Below are 19,358 nucleotides of genomic sequence, written 5' to 3'. Positions count from 1 at the left end.
TGCTCCCACCGCCCCCTCCTCACCTCCTTCCCCTCAAGAGCATGTCAGCCTTTAGAGCACGCATGAAGCAGACCAATTCGGCCCCGTGGGGGAGGGGAGCAACCCCCCACCCTGGGGGGCTCCCCAGGTCTCAGCATCGTACTCCTCAGACGAGATGCCAGGTCGAAGCTGATGCATGACCTCTGCCAGCTCGTCCCTCAGGGGAGCCTTGCAGGATAAGGATCACCCTACTTTGTCGCTCGCCCAGAGACCCAGGGATTGGCCCAGGTGCCAGATGGGTCTGCTCCAAGGTTGGGGAGCGAGCACCTTGACCCTGTGCCTGCCTAGTGTCTGTAGCTGCTGAGCAAGGCCTCGGCAGAAACTACAAATGCACAAGCAGCATGAGAGAACCCCAGACCCACTCTCTCCTCATCTCCAACAAAAGTCCCTGGCTTCCTGGCTGTCTTTTTTTTTTTTTTTTTTTTTTTGGGCCAAGCCTGGGGCGGGGGCGGGGCGTGAAAAATCTCTCCTGGCTCAGGGAAGGTCTGAAGTTATAGGGACTCTAAGCCTTCGACCCCTCAGCCCCCTCACCTGTGACCTCCAACATCTCTTGGCTTGGGCTGGGGGAGGCCCCCATCCGATCCCTCCTCGTGCTCTTACGCCAGGGGTGGGCCAAGACTAAGGGGAAAGACACAGATTCCGGGAAGGATTCCAGAGAAGTAACGGGCGCGGGAGCCCCTTTGTTTCTCCAGGTGTGTCTGCACCTGTCTCCCTGTCTGCAGGGTTCCTGTCCGTCTGTCTGGTACTCAGTAATCTCTGTGACTCTCTCTCTCAGTCACTGCCCACGTCTCGCTGAGTGTCTTTCTGTGTGGGTTTCTCTAAGCCTTTGTGTGTCTGTCTCTGTTTGGTCTGCGGGGTTCCCTTCTCTGCACCCTTCCTTTCACACACCGCCTTCCTTACGCCAGTAAGATGTGTGCAGTGCTCTGAGCTTTCCCTTTGGTTTGTTGAAATGTGAGTACTACCAAATGGGTTAGGGGCTGTGGTGCCACCCCCCCTCCACTCTCCCCGTGGCTCTATCTCCTGCTACCTGGGAGGGACACCTGGAGCGAGGGGAGGGGGTGTGGGGGGGGGGCGGGCAGGGGAGGGACAGAGCCAAAGCTCCCTGTGCGAGGGGAGGTGGGGGCTGCTCAGGACCGGAGGCGAGGAGATACTGGCCTCCGGGCAGCGGTGGGTGGTACGGTTCTCCACGTCCCACGTCCTCAACGCCCGTGCCCCAGGCCCCTCGCTCAGCTCTGGGGTAGGGCCCCCGCTGGGCTCTCCGTGTGGATGCCTGAGGCTGAGCTGGCACACCACCCCCAGCAGCCACGCTCCCACCCCTGCTCCATCGGCCCCACCCCTCCTTGCAGTCTGCCTTCTCAGCAGGGCATCTGCACATGGAATTCTTTTGGCAGGAGGCACTTGTGGTCCTGCCTGACCAGCTGGCTCCCCTTCTGGGGTCTGTAGCTATCTCAGGTGGTGCTGAGGCCGAGTCACGGGTAGGAGTGGACGTCTGTTCTGATGATGGGCTGCCTGCCCCTCGCCGTGCCTCCGGCCCTCTGCCCCTGTGACCCCTATGGGCTGGCCCGATTGCTCATCTTCCTCAAGTGCCCTGGGCCCGGAGCTTGGGGCTGGACACTCAGGACCAGCCAGCCATGCTCAGCACACCCCATTCATAGGCGGAGTGAGGGTTGGAGCCAAGGGGGAGCGAGCTGCTTCTAGGGGGCCCTGCCCAGCCCAGCTGGTCCGGCCAGTGACCAATGTCGTGTTTCGTTCTTTTAGATCTAATGCTGGACGATGTAAATGCTTCCGGCAGCTCCTCCAGCGCGGCGCCAGGTACTGCGTCTGGGGTTGTGGGTTCCAGGGCGAGGCCCGGGGGCAGTCAAGCTGTACCTGCCCCCAGGCCCGCCTCATGCGTGCTGGGATGTCCTCTTTGCTTCCCCCCCCTCCGTGGCTCATTGATTCCATCCTCTTGGGGCGAGGGAGTGAGGGTCCCCGGGGCGCCGCCGGGCTCTGCGTCATCCTATAGGCCTGTGCTACACCGGCCGGGGGCTGAGGGCCTTGCACGCCCCTTCCTCTGACCCCTCGTGGCGGACCCTCCTTCTCCCGCAAGGCTTCCAAGGGCCGAGCCGCCCAGCCCCCTGCTGCCCGGTCCCGCTCCCGCTCCTCCTCCCTGTCACACCGTTCGATTATTAGAGCTGCAAATCTCGCCCGTCTCCTTTTGTCTGAAGGGAAGACTTTGATCCAAGCAAAGCAGGATGAGAGGAGCAGAGAGGGAAAGGATTTGTTTTAAAAATGTAACGATGAATAATTGAACAGACTCATTAAGAGTCAAGTAATCGCGGTGGCCACGTCATCCCTACGAACAGCAGGATGGGGTATCTGAGGCCTGAGTTGGCCACAAGCTTCTGGCCCCTAAAAGCCAAAGATTTGGGAGTGAATTGGGTCTTTGTCTTTGAGAGCCGTGCCCCACCCCCCACCTGCCCCCGCCGGGATGGCTTTGGTCCTGCTCTCCCTCCCCTGGTCCTCTGGCCGCTGCCTCCCCCAACACGGGCCCTCGACAGAGGGTCAGAGGCTCGGAGACCCTGTGACAGGCCGCGGGGCCTTGTCACACCCTCTGATGTCTTCCCCAGGTGGTTCCCAACCTGTTTGTCCTCAAGGGCACCCCTCATCACGTCCTCCAGCAGATCCCACATTTTAAGAGACTGTCTTTGAAGTTACAAGCACCTTCAGTAATGACTTTTTTTCGCTGTTTTTACTAATCAGAGGCACATCTAATTGCTAACCAGAGCTTCTGAGCTGCAGAGGGTTTCACACTCAACGGTAGCAAAGAAAGACCATTTTGCCATCAAATTAGTCCATGGGGCCTTAACACAGGCCTATGTATGATTTCTTTTACGCTTTTGGAAATATTGAAAAGAACGTTAAGGACCCCCATGTGGCTGCCTTCTCAGGCTGCAGAGGACTTGAGACTTCAGGCTGGGAACCGCTGGGCTGGGACTTTCTCCACTATTCTGTGCTCCCCCAGACGCCAGACCCCGGCAGACGCTGCCCTCTGGGTGCTGGGCTACCTGATCTGTGGGGGCTCAGGGACCCCCTGAGCCTTGTTTTGGGAGGCCATCCTTGAGGGTTGATGTCTCCTGTCCCCATGATGCCAAGCTATGGTATTTGTCATTGAGAGAGCCTCTGTCTGGGCGCTCAGGAGGCTCTTGCCAATTCGTAACTATTTGCCTGGGTCCCATGTCTCTGTGTCAGGCTGTACTGCGAATTCCTGATGTGTTAGGGGTGAGGGAGGGCGGGAGGAAGTACCCTACAGGTTTTCCCTTACGGGGTCACCTGGCCTGCAGGCCGAAGTGTCCACACATACACATTTACCCCAACACTGTCCTGGCCTGGGGCTGGCCCACAGAGTCTTCTCCACCAGGAATTAACACGCTCAGACCCTCTTGGGCCCAGAGCTCCTCCCAACACACCCATTCGATGCCCAATACCTTTGTTACCTTCACGCTGCACCCCATTCCAGTCACATTCCGCCATGCGCCCGTTGGCACCTACAGGCATATACCCTGATGACAATAGCGTGTCTTACCTTTCCAGCTGGTAATGAAGACTCAGAGACCCTTAATAGGGGCTCAGATCACCCCCCATCCCTCTTTCCCAAACCTGGTGTTCTGTGTGGTCGCTGGTAGAGCTTTTCAAACTTCCGTGCGTGTAAGAATCACCTGGAGAACGTACTAAAACACAGATGCTTGAGCACCGCCCTAGAAATTCTCATGGAGCGGTCTGGGGCAGGACCTGAACGTCCGCATTTTCAATCAGTTGCCAGGGGACGGTGCTTGGTCTAGCCAACTGTGTGATACCCCTAGTCTGGGGCAGCTGGAATCAAACCCCCATGCACCACACCTCCCGGCCAGCGCCGCTCTCGCTCTGTGCTGCTCCCAGAGGAGGGGGCCAGCCAGACCCCAGGGAAAGGCAGAAGGGAAGCGTCCTCAATCATCAGGGGAATGGGCCTGACCGGGCACCTGGGTCCAGCCCAGCTTCCAGGCGAAGGGAGGGACTGGGGCCACCGGCTGATCGGGTGACCGCTCCCCTCAGCCACCTGTGGCACCTGCGTCCACTCACCCTCTCTCCTTCCGCTGGGACCCAGTGATCAGGCCTGGCCACAGCAGCTGAAGGTGTGGCCTCTGCCCTAGGGGGCCTGTGTCCCTGGGAGGAACCCCTGCCTTCCACCTACTCCCTGTCACTCTTCCTTGCAAACCCTCTGCCCTGGCTGTGCCTCGGGCTCTACTAACTACCTGCGCCTGCTGCCCTCACTCACAGCCGTGCTGTCCCTGCTCCTCTCCTGGCTCTTGCCCTCGGCTGGGGGCTGGGCAGTCCTGGAGGTGCCCTCCTCCTACTGCCCAGCTCTGCCATTTTCTCCGCCTAAGGCAGCTCGTACTGGTGGGGGGCAGGGAGAGGGGCTATGGCCGGAGCTCTTGGAGCACCAGACCTGCCCAGGGCTCTTCCAGGAGGTCTCTACTTCTCTGAGCTCAGGCAGGGGGTGGTATCATCCAAAGCCTAACGGCGAGAGCCTTCGGGCAAACTCTTCGAGGTCTAAACCCACCAGGCAGCTGGCGAGGGATTGGGGCTGGGAGTTCGGATCCTGGCTCCGTCACGGCCTCACCATGTGTGGACAACCCACTTGTGCCGGACCTCATTCTCTCCCTCTGTAAAACAAAGGGTTTGACCAAGGACATGCTGATCAGATTGGCCCTGGGACTCTTTGGACCTGTGCTCTGAAGGGGGATTTCTGGCAGCCTCGGCATCTGCTGGTCTGGGGTTGGGACTGGGGCTCGAGCCGCAGACCTCAAGGGCCTGGCACCTGTCGCTACGAGCAGATGCCCGGCCTCAGCCTTGTCCCCACCTTTCCTATGGGCTGCGGGGAGGAGGGTCCCAAGCTAGTTCCAGCCCACCTGCCCTCAGACAGCCAGAGCAAGGCCAGAAGGCAGAGGTGGTGACAGCAGCCCCCTTCAGTTTGGGGCTGCTACCTAGTCAGGCTAGGGGGACAGGGGAGAGGGAGACTCTCCCCACCTCTCCTCTGCATTATCTTAGCTAATAATGGGGCTAATAAGGAGCTGCTTTTTCTAACCTAATTGTATTCAAACATTTTAGTTAATTCTCCATTCATATTTTAGCATAATGGGATCGGGTGCTCTCGGCACTTATGGAGATTAATGCAGAGACAGTGTTCCAGCTGCTAAGGCAACGCAGGGCGATTAGCGCCCTCTGGTTCTTGTGGGTACTGAAGGAAGGAAGACGCCCGGCTCGCCGGGTCCACCCTCCACAATCGCAGTGTGGATGACCCGTGGCCTCATGTTGTCCCTTGTCCTGAGCTTCTCCACCCCCACCCCGTCCTGGGGATCAGGAGGGCCACCTGAGCTAACAAAGCCACAGTTGGCCGGCCCATCTCCGAAAACGAGATGATGGCATAACCCACGCTGTGGTGTGCCAGAACATTCGGGACTTCCGGCCTCTTGGTTATCCACACATCGAGGCCGATGCTGGAGAGTGGCGTCAGGCGAGGCCGAACGTGCAGCTCTTGGGCACTCTTCTTCCTTCGGCCTTGGGTGGGAGGCCACCCCCTGGCCACCCCCCAGGCCACCCCCTGACTCAGTTTCCCTCTCTGTGAAATAGTCCTCTGCATGGGGAAGGACACTTATAACTGAGCTGGCCCGGACCCAAAGCTTCCTGCTGCCCCTGAGCCAGCCACCCCTGGCACCGGCCTCAGAGGCTGCAGCCCTCGCTGGCTGGCTTCTGCCCTAGACGTTCTGAGGGGGAAGGGCTGTCTGGGACCTGAGGCTGCCCCAAGCCTCCCCACGGGGAGCCTCTTCTTTCTCTGTGGCTGCCTGGGAGACCGATCTGTCAACCGCCTCCAGATGACATCTATCCCCAACTTGGCCTGGCCTTTCCTCAGCACCTGGAGGAGGGGGCCCCCTGCCATCTTCTGCCCCCAGATTCATTCCGCCTGCTTAGCAGGCCAACCTTCTGGCACCATGATTTTATAACTAAGTGGTTCGCTAATTACAAGAGAAATATGCCTCTGACAGATCTCAGACAGTGCTTCCAGCCCAGCCTGGAGCCTGATGCTAGCCTGCCACTCGAGAGCAGGGCATTGCCTCGTTAGAAACTGGGTGAGTCCTTCAGGTGGAGCCCTCCCACGTGAATCTAGGGGAAGAGCAGAGCCCCGTGGCCTCCCTCTGCCCCGCACCCCCCGTGAGGGCACCGGAGGCCCAGGCCCCTGCCCCTCTGGAGGCCCTCAGGGCGGGTCAGCGCGGCCGGCCAAGAGGATGTCCAATTTCCAATCTCCGGTGTTATCTCCAAATCCCAGCTCTGTGTAATCTGCTCTGCTCCCCCTCGGGGGGCTGAGCTTGAGAGCAAGGGCCTTTGCCTCTCTGCTGATGGAGCTTCCTCTGAGCCTAATAAGACCGGTTGTGTTTCGTCTTACCGATCTGGCCTTGCTGCGGAACGCCAAGTCAAGGGCGTTGCGAGGGGCCGGCGGATTTGGGAGGCTGCCTTGGGGAGGGGGCTCACCTGGTGTCTAATGTGGGCGGGGAGCTCTGCATGTCCTGACCCCTTCTGCACCCAACTGTGGCCAGTAGAACAGACGCTTGGAGGGCAGACGCGAGAGAGCTCCCCCCGCCCCCGCCCCGAGGAAGGCGGTGTGTGGAGGGCGAGGATGCGGATGATACTGGAATGTTTCAGCTCTGGCATTAGAGGCTGGCGGCTGTGAGGGACTTGGGTGGAGGGGGCGCAGCGGGCAGGGGCCCGACGGCTGCTCTGCTCTCCCCCCCACCCCCCGCCCCACCAGAGGCCCAGTGCAAACCCTACTATTCAGACTACTCTCGCTTCCGGCTCCTCGTTCACCACTTGTGCACCAGCCATTATCTGGATCTCTTCATCACGGGTGTCATCGGGCTGAATGTGGTCACCATGGCCATGGAGCACTACCAGCAGCCCCAGGTAGGAGTGAGTCCTGCCTCCAGCCGTGGGACTGCAGGCTGAGGCTACCCCAGCCCGTGCCAGGGGACCTCGGGCAAGTGCTGGGCGCCCTCTTGTACACCTTGCAGTGGCCCCTGGAAGTGGGTATCGTCTTGGTTTCACAGATGAGGACCCTGAGGCTCAGAGAGGTTAGTCGACTACACCAAGGTCACGCAGCTGGGAAGTAGAGGACCTGATTTCTTTCCCCGACAAAATATTTATTGAGTGCCTGCCACGTGCTTCCTTCTTTACCCTTTGAGGGTAAAGAAGACAGACCAGTGAAGGCCAGTGTCTGCCCTTCTGGAGTTTAGATTCTGGATTCTGGTGAATGTCCAGCTCTAAACTCACCAATGATCCTGCCACTCCTCGAATCAGCCACCGTCAGCTGTCCTCCAGGCCTCAGTTTCCCCATCTGTAAAATGGGGATGTCGAATTAGTAATGCACCAGGCCCTTTCCGGGTTCTAGCCTTCTGTGGCCTCCAGCTCGTTCTCATGTGGTCTCTTCACCATCCCTCAAGGAGAGAGATCCTTTAGCTCAAAGTTTGGCTCGTGCATGTGAATGAGGACCCTCTTCTGTCCCGGTGTGGTGGCCAGCAGCCCCCTTAGACTCACCTGTCTCCCAGATCCCGGAGTGTGATGGAGGGGGAGGGGCAGGCATCACCCCTGGGCCTTAGGAGACCCTGCATAGACACCCCCCGCATCCCTGCCAGATCCTGGACGAGGCCCTGAAGATCTGCAACTACATCTTCACCATCATCTTTGTGTTAGAGTCGGTCTTCAAACTCGTGGCCTTTGGCTTCCGTCGGTTCTTCCAGGACAGGTAACAGAGAGGGGTGGGGGGTGGGGGTGGGGGGGAGTGGGGAAAGGGCATGTCTCCCAGGGAAATGCCTGAAAACCTTTCTGGACTCCTGAGGTTCAGCCTCCACGCTAGGACCCACCCAGGGCTGATGGCGAGGGGGAAGGGGGGGCTGTCCAGAGCCTGGGAGATGGGAGGGAAGGGAAGGAATTTGACAAGACAGGGCCTGGGGGCCATTGGCAGCTGGAAGTCCATGTGGCCCAGACTGGGGCTTAAGAGCACAGAGCCTGGAGCCAGACTGCCTGGACCGGATTCGGATCCTGGCTCTCCCACTTAGAAGCTGGTGACTTGGGGTAAGTGACTTAACTTCTTTGTGTCTCAATTTCTTCATCTGTAAAATGAGCGATAATAATACTGTCCGTATCACAGAGCTATGAAGATTAAGAGTTTTTTTTGTAAAGCCCTTAAAACAGTGCTTGGCACCTAGTAAACAACATATAAGTGCCAAATTAAAAAAAAAAAAAAAGAATGAATACACATGGAAAGTAGAGGTCCTCGAGCTAAAGTCTTGGCCCCGCCCGTGCCACCGACGGGCTGTGTGACCAGGGTCAAGCCATGCCTTCTCTGCAGGATGGGGAGGCGGGACTGGCTGACCTCCACCCTCCTTTCTGCAGTCACTTGTGTTACTTTGACTGCCCCCTCCTCCAAGGTGCCCCCGGCTCCCCCCCACTCAAGGAGCTGTGTCCTGGGCTTTCCAGGTGGAACCAGCTGGATCTGGCCATCGTGCTGCTGTCCATCATGGGCATCACGCTGGAGGAGATCGAGGTCAATGCCTCGCTGCCCATCAACCCCACCATCATCCGCATCATGAGGGTGCTACGCATTGCCCGAGGTCGGTGCCCGCCTTCTTGCCCGCCACGCGCCTACCCAGGGGGAGATAGCAGGGGTCGGCTCTGTGGCCGGCCAGGGACTTTGTACGTGTGTGTGTGTGTTCCCATGGGTCTCTCTCCCAGCCTTTGACAAAGGGGAGGGCCGGGGGGGCTGGGCCGAGGTAGGGCCCTGGCGGCCTGGCTGGCCATCCCACCAACCCCAGCCCCCACCGTGGCCCTGGCTCCACCAGCTGTGTGGCCTGGGACCCAGCGGGGCCCGCTCACAACTTTGTCCTGTTCTGCAGTGCTGAAGCTGCTGAAGATGGCCGTGGGCATGCGGGCACTGCTGGATACGGTCATGCAGGCCCTGCCCCAGGTAGCTGGAGGTGGGGGTGGGTGGGAGGGGTCCCCTCGGGGCGAACGGGGTGCTTTCCAAAGGGAGCTCAGGGAAGCTGGCTGGGAGATCCAGTGGCACCTCTCCCATTTCTTTTCCTCTTTTCCAGGTGGGGAACCTGGGACTTCTCTTCATGTTGTTGTTTTTCATCTTTGCAGCTCTGGGTGTGGAGCTCTTTGGAGACCTGGGTGAGTCGGGGTGGGGAGGGCAGAGGAGTCAGGGCTGGAGGCCCCGGGGCTGCTGCACTAACTCAGGCCTCTCTCTCCTTCCCTCCTCCTCCAGAGTGTGACGAGACGCACCCCTGCGAGGGCCTGGGCCGGCATGCCACTTTTCGGAACTTTGGCATGGCCTTCCTGACCCTCTTCCGAGTCTCCACAGGTGACAATTGGAATGGCATTATGAAGGTGAGGGCGCACCACAGCCGTGTCCCCTCCCCGCCCCGCCCCCGGCTGGCCCTGGCCCCAGAGACACGGTCCCACACCTGGAGCCCAGATTCCCCGGCAGGATGAATTCCTTGACCCCGAATGAAAGCATGTGACCTTCTGTCCGTCAGGCGGAAACATTCCGGGACTCCCTCTCCCCAGGACAGTGTGTAATGCTTTCTCTGCCCCCAGGACACCCTCCGGGACTGTGACCAGGAGTCCACCTGCTACAACACGGTCATCTCCCCCATCTACTTCGTGTCCTTTGTGCTGACGGCCCAGTTCGTGCTGGTCAACGTGGTGATCGCCGTGCTGATGAAGCACCTGGAGGAAAGCAACAAGGAGGCCAAGGAGGAGGCCGAGCTGGAGGCCGAGCTGGAGTTGGAGATGAAGACGCTTAGCCCGCAGCCCCGCTCGCCTCTGGGCAGCCCCTTCCTCTGGCCCGGGGTGGAGGGCCCCGACAGCCCCAAGCCCAGTGCTGCAGCCCACGCTGCCGGCGCGGCCTCGCGCTTCTCCTTGGAGCACCCCACGGTGAGCCAGCAGCCACCCCTGCCGAGAGGGGTGTGGGGTGGGTCCGGGTGGGTGGTGCGCAGGGAGTGGGCAGGCAGCGTGGCAGACCCCAGGGCCCCGCCTGTGTCCTTTTGCCCCTCCTGCTTGGATGCTGAGGGATGAGCGGTCCCTCGCCCGCCCCCAGACGGTGGCTGCGTGCGCTCGCAGCCTAGGGGCCACCCCGGCAAGCCCCCAGCACACCCTGTGCCTCCGGCCCAGCCGGCCTCCCCTTCTCGGCTCTTAGGTTCAAGGCTAAGTTTTCTGTTTCCTTCCTGTTTCTTTCTTACCCTTGCCCGATTACCAACCTCTTTCCTTCCCACCCTTCCACCTGCCCAATTCCACCTCTCCATCCTTTCCCTATCTTTGCTCCCCTTCTCCCTCTTTCCTCCTGAGCTCTTCTCCTCTCCGGCTCCCCTTCTCCTTCCTCCCTCACCTCTCTTCCCTACATCCCCTCCCCTCCCCCTTCTCCTGTCTGTCTGTTGCTGGTGTGTGTGTGTGTGTGTGTGTGTGTGTTACCTCTTCCTCCTTTTCCCTCCGTGTCTTTTGTCAATCCCCTGCCACGACACTTCCCATTGTTGCCCCTCTGATCCCCGCTCCCCTCATGGGCTGGTCCCCCCCCAGGACAGACAGCTGTTTGACACCATATCCCTGCTGATCCAGGGCTCCCTGGAGGGGGAGCTGAAGCTGATGGAAGAGCTGGCGGGCCCTGGGGGCCAGCCCTCTGCCTTGCCTCCCGCCCGCAGCCTGGGCGGCTCCGACCCGCAGGTTACCGTGCCCCTGTGCCGTGCCGGGCTGTGCCATGCTGTGCTGTGCTTCTGGGGAGGCGGGGTGTTTCCTGCCCACTGGGTATCTGGAGAAAGAGCAGCCTCGGGGCCTCAGTTGAGCTTTGGGCTCGGCGGGAGGCAGCCAGGGGTTCGTACAAGTTGAGATCAACCCCTGGAATACATATTTGGAAGGTAGGGATGGTAAGGACCGCACCTCTAGGAGTGAAGGATGGCTAGAGGAGGGGCTTGCGGAGGGCATTTGTCAGAAGGAACCTGGACCAAAAGGAGAAGAGAAGAGGGCAGGGCAGAAGACAAGCTGGGAGTGGGACCTTAGTGGGTGGAGGAAGCGAGGTACCAAACCCAGGGGAGAAGGGCTTTGGGGGGTACTGCAGGTGGCCAGGGGACCCTTTGAGGGATATATCTTAGGCCACAGTCTGCTTCTTTCCTGTGTCCAGCACCTACCCCCAAAGCCTCTGTTCAGTGGCGTTCTGAGCCACGGAGCCCACTAGACATGATGAGTGCCTTCAGTAGACAGTGGTTTCTGACCTGGCCCTGAGAGGGCCTGGAAGGTTCCAGCTGTGAGTGGATTCTGGGGACCTCGCTGTGAAATAAAACTGGGCGTCCCGCCTCAGCCCAGCCCCTTTCCACAGCTCATGCATGGTTTTCTCCCCCAGTCCCATCTAAACGTGGCTTTCCTGCTCTCTGGGGCTCTCCCACCCACCTCTTCCCCACCTTTTGACCTGTCTGGTTGCCCCTGACCCCCTCCACTTGGCAGAGCACCCTGCCGTCCCTCCTAGGTCCGGGGTCAGGTGCTGCAGGGAAGACCTCAGTAGACCTGGAGTGGAGGCAAAGAGACGGGTGTCAGCAGGAGATAGAAAAGCCTAGAGTTCCACAGGCCCTGTTGGGTGGAGGGGAAGGAAGGCAGGGTCCCAGTACCTGGGACACCTGTAGCCTGACTCCAATGAACAGTGACCCTCACATAGAGAAAGGACCCTGCTTCTAGGGGTCCGCCCTTGGGATTCAGTCTCAGATAGGCTATAGGCGCTTCAACATGGCAATGACCTAGAATGATCAGTGAGAGAGCACATCCCTTCCCAAGGCCTCTCATCCTGAAGGAGGCTCATGGGGCAAAGGAACAGGGAAAGAAGAGGACGCAATGGGGTGATCAGGTGGTTGGTTCATCTGGGAGGGATGGCTCTCCCCTCCCCCAGGCACTGAAATCCCCCTGCAGATCCCTGGTGAGCCAGCCAGTTTGTGTGGCGGCAGGAGGAGAGCATCTCCCAGAACCCAAGCTAAAGAGGGCGGGCAAGCTGCCGGCAGGCGGAGGAGGGCCCAGGAGGGGAGAAGCCAAAATCTGGGGGCAGGCCAAGTCCTGCCAGGCTTTTGGAAGCAGAGAGAATAGGCAGAAAACAGTCATCAGATTGGCGGCTTTGTCCCCAGCGCCCCCCACGCGGCTCTGTCTGTGCCGAGAGCAGAGAGAGGCGCTTTGCTGGCCTTTCTTCATTTTTTTTTTTTTTCTGGTATCATCTTTATGAGAGTCGAAAGCCTTCCCTGCTCCCCGCTTCCTCTCTTGGTGGTGGTGGTGTGGGAGGGGGCTGTTCAGGTTCCTGGGGTATCTTTAGAATAAGTTTCTGCTTCTCCTGCTTTGTCGGTGTTCGCTCTGGCTCTGGCTCTTTGGTGCCTGCCGCAGCCTCTGATCCGAGGTGGGGGGGGGGGGGGTTCAAAGTGGGGTGGGGGAGGCACTGTCAGTTTACTCGGGAGAGGGGTGGGGAGAGAGAAGAGAGGCCTTCCCCTCCCCCGTGCTTTGTGGAAAGGGGGAAAGGGGGGGCCTGTGTGTGTGCACGCGCGCGCGTGTGTGTATGTGTGTGTGTGTGCGTGTGTGCACGCATGCACGCGTGAGCAGGTGCTCTGTCCTGGTCTCTAATGCCTGATCATCTCTCTCCCTGTCTAGATCCCTCTAGCTGAGAGGGAGGCTCTGTCTCTGACGTCAGAGATTGTGTCTGAACTGTCCTGCTCTCTAGCTCTGACGGATGACTCTTTGCCTGATGACACTCACACACTCTTACTTAGTGCCCTGGAGAGCAATGTACTTACACACGCTCCTCACTGCTCCCCCAGCCTCCCCAGGGGCTGGGCTGGCTGCAGGGCTCCAGATCCCTCCCTCCTCTCTCTTGGCCACCGGAGGCATCAACCGGCAGGCACTTAGTGCTCCAGGCTTTGATGGGTCTTTCCGGGTCCCCACTGTGGACCAAGAAATGAGATGAGATTAAATTGGGGCCTCAAGGGTCCAGGGGCGCAGTTGTGAAAGAGTTAATCCCAACACCCAGGAGTAGTAACACGGCCCTCCGAAACAGAGGTCAGCATCAGGCAGCTGACCAAAGGGCCCCCCTCGATGTAGACCCAGTCTCTGTGTTTGGAGCCTGTGCAAGCCAGCCCTTCCCCTCCCCGCCCCCTCCTTCTCGCCTACCTGCAACATGAGCCATTTCCCTCCACGTAGTGGCTGAGAGCCTCATACCTCTCTGCTGCTACCACCATGCCCTTCTGTACCTGGGGGGGCTGTCTCTGTCTCCTCCGTCACTGTCACTGTGTGTCCCCGTGTTGGGGGGGGGTGTTCTTTGTGTTTGGACAGCTTCTCTACCCTTGCCCAGCTCCCTTTCCCCTTCAGACTGTGAGCAGCCCCCTCCTCCCTGCCTGCCCCCTCCTCTGGGCACTTAAGAAGAGACAGGGGCCCCTTCCCCACAGCAGGGCTCGGCTGCAACAGGGTCTTGACCACAGGCTGGGGGTCCCTAGGGGTCTTGGGGTAGCTGGCAGAAATGGAGCCTGAAGCCGAGAGGGGAAGCAAAGGATCCAGACTTTTCCAACCGTCCCTCCTGGGGTGCTTAGCTCGCGGGGCCTGTGTGGAGACAGGAACCCTCCCGCCTCTCTGAGAATTAGGAATGGAAGGTACAAGGGACCCTAAGGAGGAAAGGGGTCCCAGGGAGATGGAGAAATCTTCTGGGAGCACACCTTGGCTCCCTCCAGCTGGGGTCAAAGGCAGATTACTGCTTTTCTTTGAAACCAATTTAAAAAGCCCACTCCCACCCCCATTCTGTCCAGTAAGGGAGGACCTGAAGCCGTGATACTCAGACCTTGCCCCCCACCTCCCATTTGCCCCCTGCCAGAGTCACTGAGTAATTAAAAGGTGCAGGGCCACAGGTGGGTGAGCCAGCTGACACTCTCTAGTGTTCGCCTGTCATCGAACCCACATTAGCCCAGCTCCTGCCCCACGCTGGGTCGTGGGGTTGCCTTAGAGAACTGGATGGTGAACAGCCTCTGCTCTGTAGGCAGTCCTCGCTCACTGGGCAGGTCCTCCCATTCCCCACCCCCACCCCCACAACCCCAGCACTGGGATAGGGGGTGCTTTTAGCTTTTCAGCCTCCACTGTCCTGCTCCAGGGCCTCTTACGGGGGCCCTGAGAACCATCTCTTGAACCACCTGCCGGGCTGGACCTGGGGGCTGCTCTCTGTTTTCTGGACACCTTCTCCCCCCTCCACCATCCCCACCAGGAGGCTCTGAGATGATGCAGTATTGGATAGTTTTCTGCTTCCTTGCTGTGCTGGAGGGCTCACCCATGTGTCTGCCCCCTTTCCCCCCAACCACTAACTCATCCCATTAACGCCCGGGAGGGTGGGAGGGAGGGGGCCAGAGGGTGGGGGGAGGGGGCCAGAGCCTGGGGGCGCTTCTGCTTGCTGTTGTCCAGCTCTGCCTCAGTTAGCCAGTCCGGATATCCGGGTGCCCCTCTTTTTCCCACCTCCCTCCCCTGTTCCTTTTGCAGATGGAGCCCCACCCTGAGGAGGTTCCCCTCGCCCTGGGACCAGACCTGCTCACCGTGCGGAAGTCTGGAGTCAGCCGGACGCACTCTCTGCCCAATGACAGCTACATGTGCCGGGACGGGAGCACCGCCGAGGGGTCCCTAGGACGCAGAAGCTGGGGGCTCCCCAAAGCTCAGTCAGGTACCAGGGCTCAGGCAGGGCTGCTCGGCTCGCACAGGGAGACCCCATCCTTGCCTAAGCCCACTCCTGACCTGGGTGGGAGGGGCACCGAGGCAGCAAAAGAGGTCTCTCCGAACTCCAAGGGCTCCCCCCTCCGCCCCCCGCCAGCCCGTGGAGAGTGGTTTTCAATCCGGGGTGAGGGGTCTGCGGTGAAGGGAGAGGCCCCGATGGGGGAGGGAGAGTGGAAAAGAGGGACTGGGGTAAGAGCCAGGCCACTGACCTGCCAGCTCCTTCCTCTTCTCCTCCCCTCTCTACCCACAGGCTCCGTCTTGTCAGTCCACTCCCAGCCAGCAGACACCAGCTACATCCTGCAGCTTCCCAAAGAGACACCCCACCTGCTCCAGCCCCACAGCGCCCCCACCTGGGACACCATCCCCAAACTGCCCCCACCGGGCCGCTCCCCTTTGGCTCAGAGGCCACTCAGGCGCCAGGTAAGCAGGTGTGGAGAGGTGGGCCAGGGCCCCGGGGCCGGCCTCTCCGCTGGGAATCCTGGGCTGTTGGTGACAACCAGGTGGCCACTTTTCATTCTTCCAGCAAACGTTTATTGTGTGCTGACCGCGGTCCAGAGGCAGTTCTAGGTGCCGGGGGCACGGTGCCTGGCAAAGCAGAAGTGGTCTGTGCCCTTCTGGCATTTGCACCCTGCTCCTTTCTTCCACTGAGGAGGGCTGGAGACCGGAGCGGGCCATGGGGGCTTAGGGACACAGGTCGACTTGGTGGGAGAGCCCAGGTCTCTGGACTCCCTTTCCCTGGCCCAGAGTTGCCTTCCAATGATTCTCTGTACTTCTAGACTTAGCCACGGGACACAGGGCATGTTTTGGGTATCTCCACCTTTGGCCAAGCCCGCGGCCCCCCCTTCCCGGGGCACAGGGCCGAGGCTTATGTAGCCAGGTGAGGCTTGTCTGACCCCACTGTGACAAGGCCACAGCCCACGCCCAGGGTGCCCTCGTGTGTAATCCTGGCCACACGAGAATCTGCTCAATGCCACACACTTGAAACAGGCACGGTCGCCACCCATTTTACAGAGTTTCACCGAGCAGCTTCTGTGTGCCAGGCACTGGGGACACAGCCCCTGCTCTCTGGAGCTCCCAGTCTGGCGTCAGAGACATAAATGCCATCAGACCATTGCAGCAATGGCTCACAGCTGCTGGGATGCTCACGTGTGCGGTGCAGCAGGGAGCAGAGAGGAGGAATGGGTTAGTTGTAACGTGGGGATACAGATTGTCAGGCACCGTGTCACAAGAGGACCTGAGCCCATCAAGTTGAGGGGTGCCTGTCATTTGAGAAGGGCATTCAAGGCCAAAGGAATAGCCTGTGCGAAGGCCGGGAAGAGTGAAGGAGCCAGCTGTGCACTAGAGCCGGCCCAGTGCGCTCTGGTGTCCCGAGGGCGGGGAGCTTCAGAGAACGATTCCTGCAGGCGTGGGGGAGGGGTGGGGGAGCAGGCATGGTGGCCCCCTTCTCCCAACAAGAGCAAACGCTGATACTCCTGCTTAGGGTGGGCCCGCGGGGGGAGGCGGGGGCTATCCGGCTTGGGGGTGGGGGTGGGGGGAGGTGGGAACAGTCCATGGGGGAGCGGAAGCCCCTAGGCTGAGCTGTCCTCCCACCTCGCGCAGGCAGCAATAAGGACTGATTCCCTGGACGTTCAGGGCCTGGGCAGCCGGGAAGACCTGATGTCCGAGGGGAGTGGGCCCTCCCCGCCTCTGGCCCGGGCCTCCTCCTTCTGGGGCCACTTGGGCACCCAGGTGCAGCCGCAACCCCGCCGCCAGAGCCAGACCTCGAAGCACATGCCCCCGCCGGCCCCCTGCCCAGGCTCTGACCCCACCTGGAGCAAGGGCCCGCCAGAGACCAGGAGCAGCTTGGAGCTGGACACGGAACTGAGCTGGGTTTCAGGAGACCCCCTGACCGTGGGCAGCCAGGAGGAGCCCCCGTCGCCACGGGACCTGAAGAAGTGCTACAGTGTGGAGGCCCAGAGCGGCCGGCGCAGGCCCTCGTCCTGGCTGGATGAACAGAGGAGGCACTCCATTGCGGTCAGCTGCCTGGACAGCGTCTCCCAACCCAGCCTGGGCCCCGACCCCTCTAGCCTTGGGGGCCAGCCTCTCGGGGGGCCCGGAAGCCGGCCCAAGAAAAAACTCAGCCCGCCTAGTATCTCCATAGACCCCCCAGAGAGTCAGGGCCCTCGGCCCCCACTGAGCCCTGGCGTCTGCCTCCGGCGGAGGGCTCCGTCCAGCGACTCCAAGGATCCCTCGGCCTCCGGCCCCCTTGACAGCATGGCTGCCTCGCCCCCCCCAAAGAAAGACGTGCTGAGTCTCTCCGGTTTAGCCTCCGACCCAGCAGACCTGGACCCCTGAGTCCTGCCCTACTCCCCCATTCACCTTTCTCCACCGGGTGCCAAATCCTAGCTCCTCCTCCTGGGCTATGTTCCTGAAAAACCTTCCATACGGACTCCAAGGAGGAGCTCCTCCCCGCCTCAGTGGCGCTGGGAACCGGCGAGCAGAATTTCCAGAGCGTTGAAAGCAGCAGCCCTGGTCACCCTGGTTCCGGGCAGAGAGAGAGGAGAGACACAGAGACAGAGAGAGAGAGAGAGAGAGAGAGAGAGAGGCCCAGTGCAGCTGAGGTTCCCAACACCAGGAGCTACTGGGAGAAAGCAATACGTTTGTGCAGAATCTCTATGTATATTCTATTTTATTAAATTAATTGAATCTAGTATATGCGGGATGTACGACATTTTGTGACTGAAGAGACTTGTTTCCTTGTACTTTTATGTGTCTCAGAATATTTTTGAGGCGAAGGCGTCTGTCTCTTGGCTATTTTAACCTAAAATAACCAGTCTAGTTATATCCCCTTTTCTTGCAAAGCACAAGCTGGGACCGAGAGTGCATTTCAGCCCTGACGGTGGCCCATCTTCAGCGGAGAGCGGGGACCATTTTGGAAACTGTAATGTAACTTATTTTCTCCTTTAACCTCGTCATCATTTTGTGTAGGAAAAAAAAAAAAGAAAAAGAGAAAAAGCAAAAAATAAGATTTTACAAATGAAATGGAACCTTTTTATATATACATACATACATATCTATATCTATATCTATAATAAAGTAATTTTCCAAAATAAAAAAGTTAATCACGGTCCAGAGTGAAAGCGAAAGGGACAGAGTTAGGCATTTCCAGGTGGCACTGGAGAAAGACCCCCGGAGCTGGGGAGTGGGCAGCGGGCAGGGAAGGGGTCAGAGCTGCCTGTGTGTGTATAGGAGTGTGTGTGTGTGCATGCGTGCACACGCGTGTGTGTGTGTGTGTGTGTGTGTGTGTGTGTCTGCGTGTCTGGCTGGCTGTCTGGGGGAGAGAGAACCTAATCCTCCCCAGGAGGGCTGCAACCTTGCAGCCTCACCCCCCAGGGGCAAGGGAGGAGGGAAGCCCCTCTGCCTGGTAGGAGGCTAGGCAAGCAGGGTTTACTGCTTCTACCAAAGCTTTATCGCTTCCTCTTAGCCAGGCAGCAGCTCTGTGAATGTGAGTAGTTCCAGATTAACTCTTATTTCTGCTGACAGCTATCAGCCCCACATTGAAAGCTGGAAATTGGCATAATGAAGCTGTTTTGGTTAATGGGGCCGACTGAGACTGGGGGAGGCAGCCTCAGCCGCTGCCAACGGGATCGGTGGGGGAGGGGGCAAGCGCGTCCGGGTTTTCCTTCCCCAGGCTTCAGCCCCCTTGACCTTGGAGGTCTGGGCGTTAGCCTCACGCCTTGGGAGCCCTGCTGACCCGCACCGTGGGCACTGCTCCATCAAGCTGACAATGGGATTAAGCTGTACAAACAGAGCGGGCTGCTCCCTCCCGAGATGGAGGGGGCCAGGAGTCCAAAGGCCACCTCCCGGTGGAGTCGGGAGGGCCAGGCGGCCAGGCTGCGGAGTGCGGAGCTGGACCCCTGGGGGGTGATGAATGAGCGCCATCAAGGTGTTTACATGGTCTGCTGCTGCCTGCCCAGTGGGAGCCAGCGGAGGAGGGGGGGGCGGGGGAGGGGCTGGGAAGGCAGGCCAGGGAGGGAAGGCGGAGAAGGGAGAAGGAGGAGGAGGAGAAGGGGGAGAGGAGGAGGGGCTATTATTGGTGCGGCCCAGAACCTCCTTTCTGGTGCTACCTTGGGGCAATACTCTCTTGCCTGGAACCCTGAGCTAAGAGGCAGTGCCACAGAGCCAACCGCAGGCTCAGCCAGCCATCCCAAACACCCACCTCAACCCCACCCCCTCGTCCCCAGCACCCTCAAGCCCCAGGACGCTTGAAACCTCAAAGGCAGCTCCAAGGGGCTGGGCAGCCCTCCTTCAGCAACCCCCTCCCCCACCCCCACCCTGGGATCAGGGGTGCGGGGCTGCTGGACGGATGAGCCTGGAGGCTTTGACCCATCCTGTATTTTCTAAGGTGGCGTAAGGTTTTCTAATTGCTCTTCTGGACAGAAATGACACTACTCCTTGAAGCAAGCAGGTTTTATCCTCTTGGGGTGTGCAGTAGTGTGGAGCTTTTGTCC

The 19,358-nt window shown here is 59.7% G+C and overlaps 1 protein-coding gene across 22 annotated transcripts in view; it reads left to right on the top strand.

Moving 5' to 3' along the window:
- Window positions 1–18,810, top strand: part of CACNA1G (calcium voltage-gated channel subunit alpha1 G) — a 62,803-nt gene extending 43,993 nt beyond the window's left edge. For 3 of the 22 annotated variants that reach the window (XM_078437297.2, XM_081791247.1, XM_081791248.1), the window contains 13 exons: window positions 1,798–1,851; window positions 6,863–7,014; window positions 7,743–7,852; window positions 8,587–8,720; window positions 9,003–9,073; window positions 9,201–9,279; window positions 9,374–9,495; window positions 9,706–10,044; window positions 10,684–10,827; window positions 12,778–12,912; window positions 14,641–14,818; window positions 15,119–15,288; window positions 16,468–18,810. In XM_078437297.2, the coding sequence (XP_078293423.2) occupies window positions 1,798–1,851; window positions 6,863–7,014; window positions 7,743–7,852; window positions 8,587–8,720; window positions 9,003–9,073; window positions 9,201–9,279; window positions 9,374–9,495; window positions 9,706–10,044; window positions 10,684–10,827; window positions 12,778–12,912; window positions 14,641–14,818; window positions 15,119–15,288; window positions 16,468–17,202 (2,423 nt within the window). In that variant the 3' untranslated portion in view covers window positions 17,203–18,810. The remainder of the gene's footprint in view (window positions 1–1,797; window positions 1,852–6,862; window positions 7,015–7,742; window positions 7,853–8,586; window positions 8,721–9,002; window positions 9,074–9,200; window positions 9,280–9,373; window positions 9,496–9,705; window positions 10,045–10,683; window positions 10,828–12,777; window positions 12,913–14,640; window positions 14,819–15,118; window positions 15,289–16,467) is intronic. The other 19 variants (XM_060646366.3, XM_060646365.3, XM_060646368.3 and 16 more) reach the window with 10 other exon arrangements.
- Window positions 18,811–19,358: the final 548 nt, after the last annotated feature.

This window comes from Panthera onca, chromosome E1 (assembly GCF_046562875.1).
Source record: "Panthera onca isolate mPanOnc1 chromosome E1, mPanOnc1 haplotype 2, whole genome shotgun sequence".
NCBI lineage: Eukaryota > Metazoa > Chordata > Mammalia > Carnivora > Felidae > Panthera > Panthera onca.
This window is presented reverse-complemented; position numbering and strand designations above follow the sequence as displayed.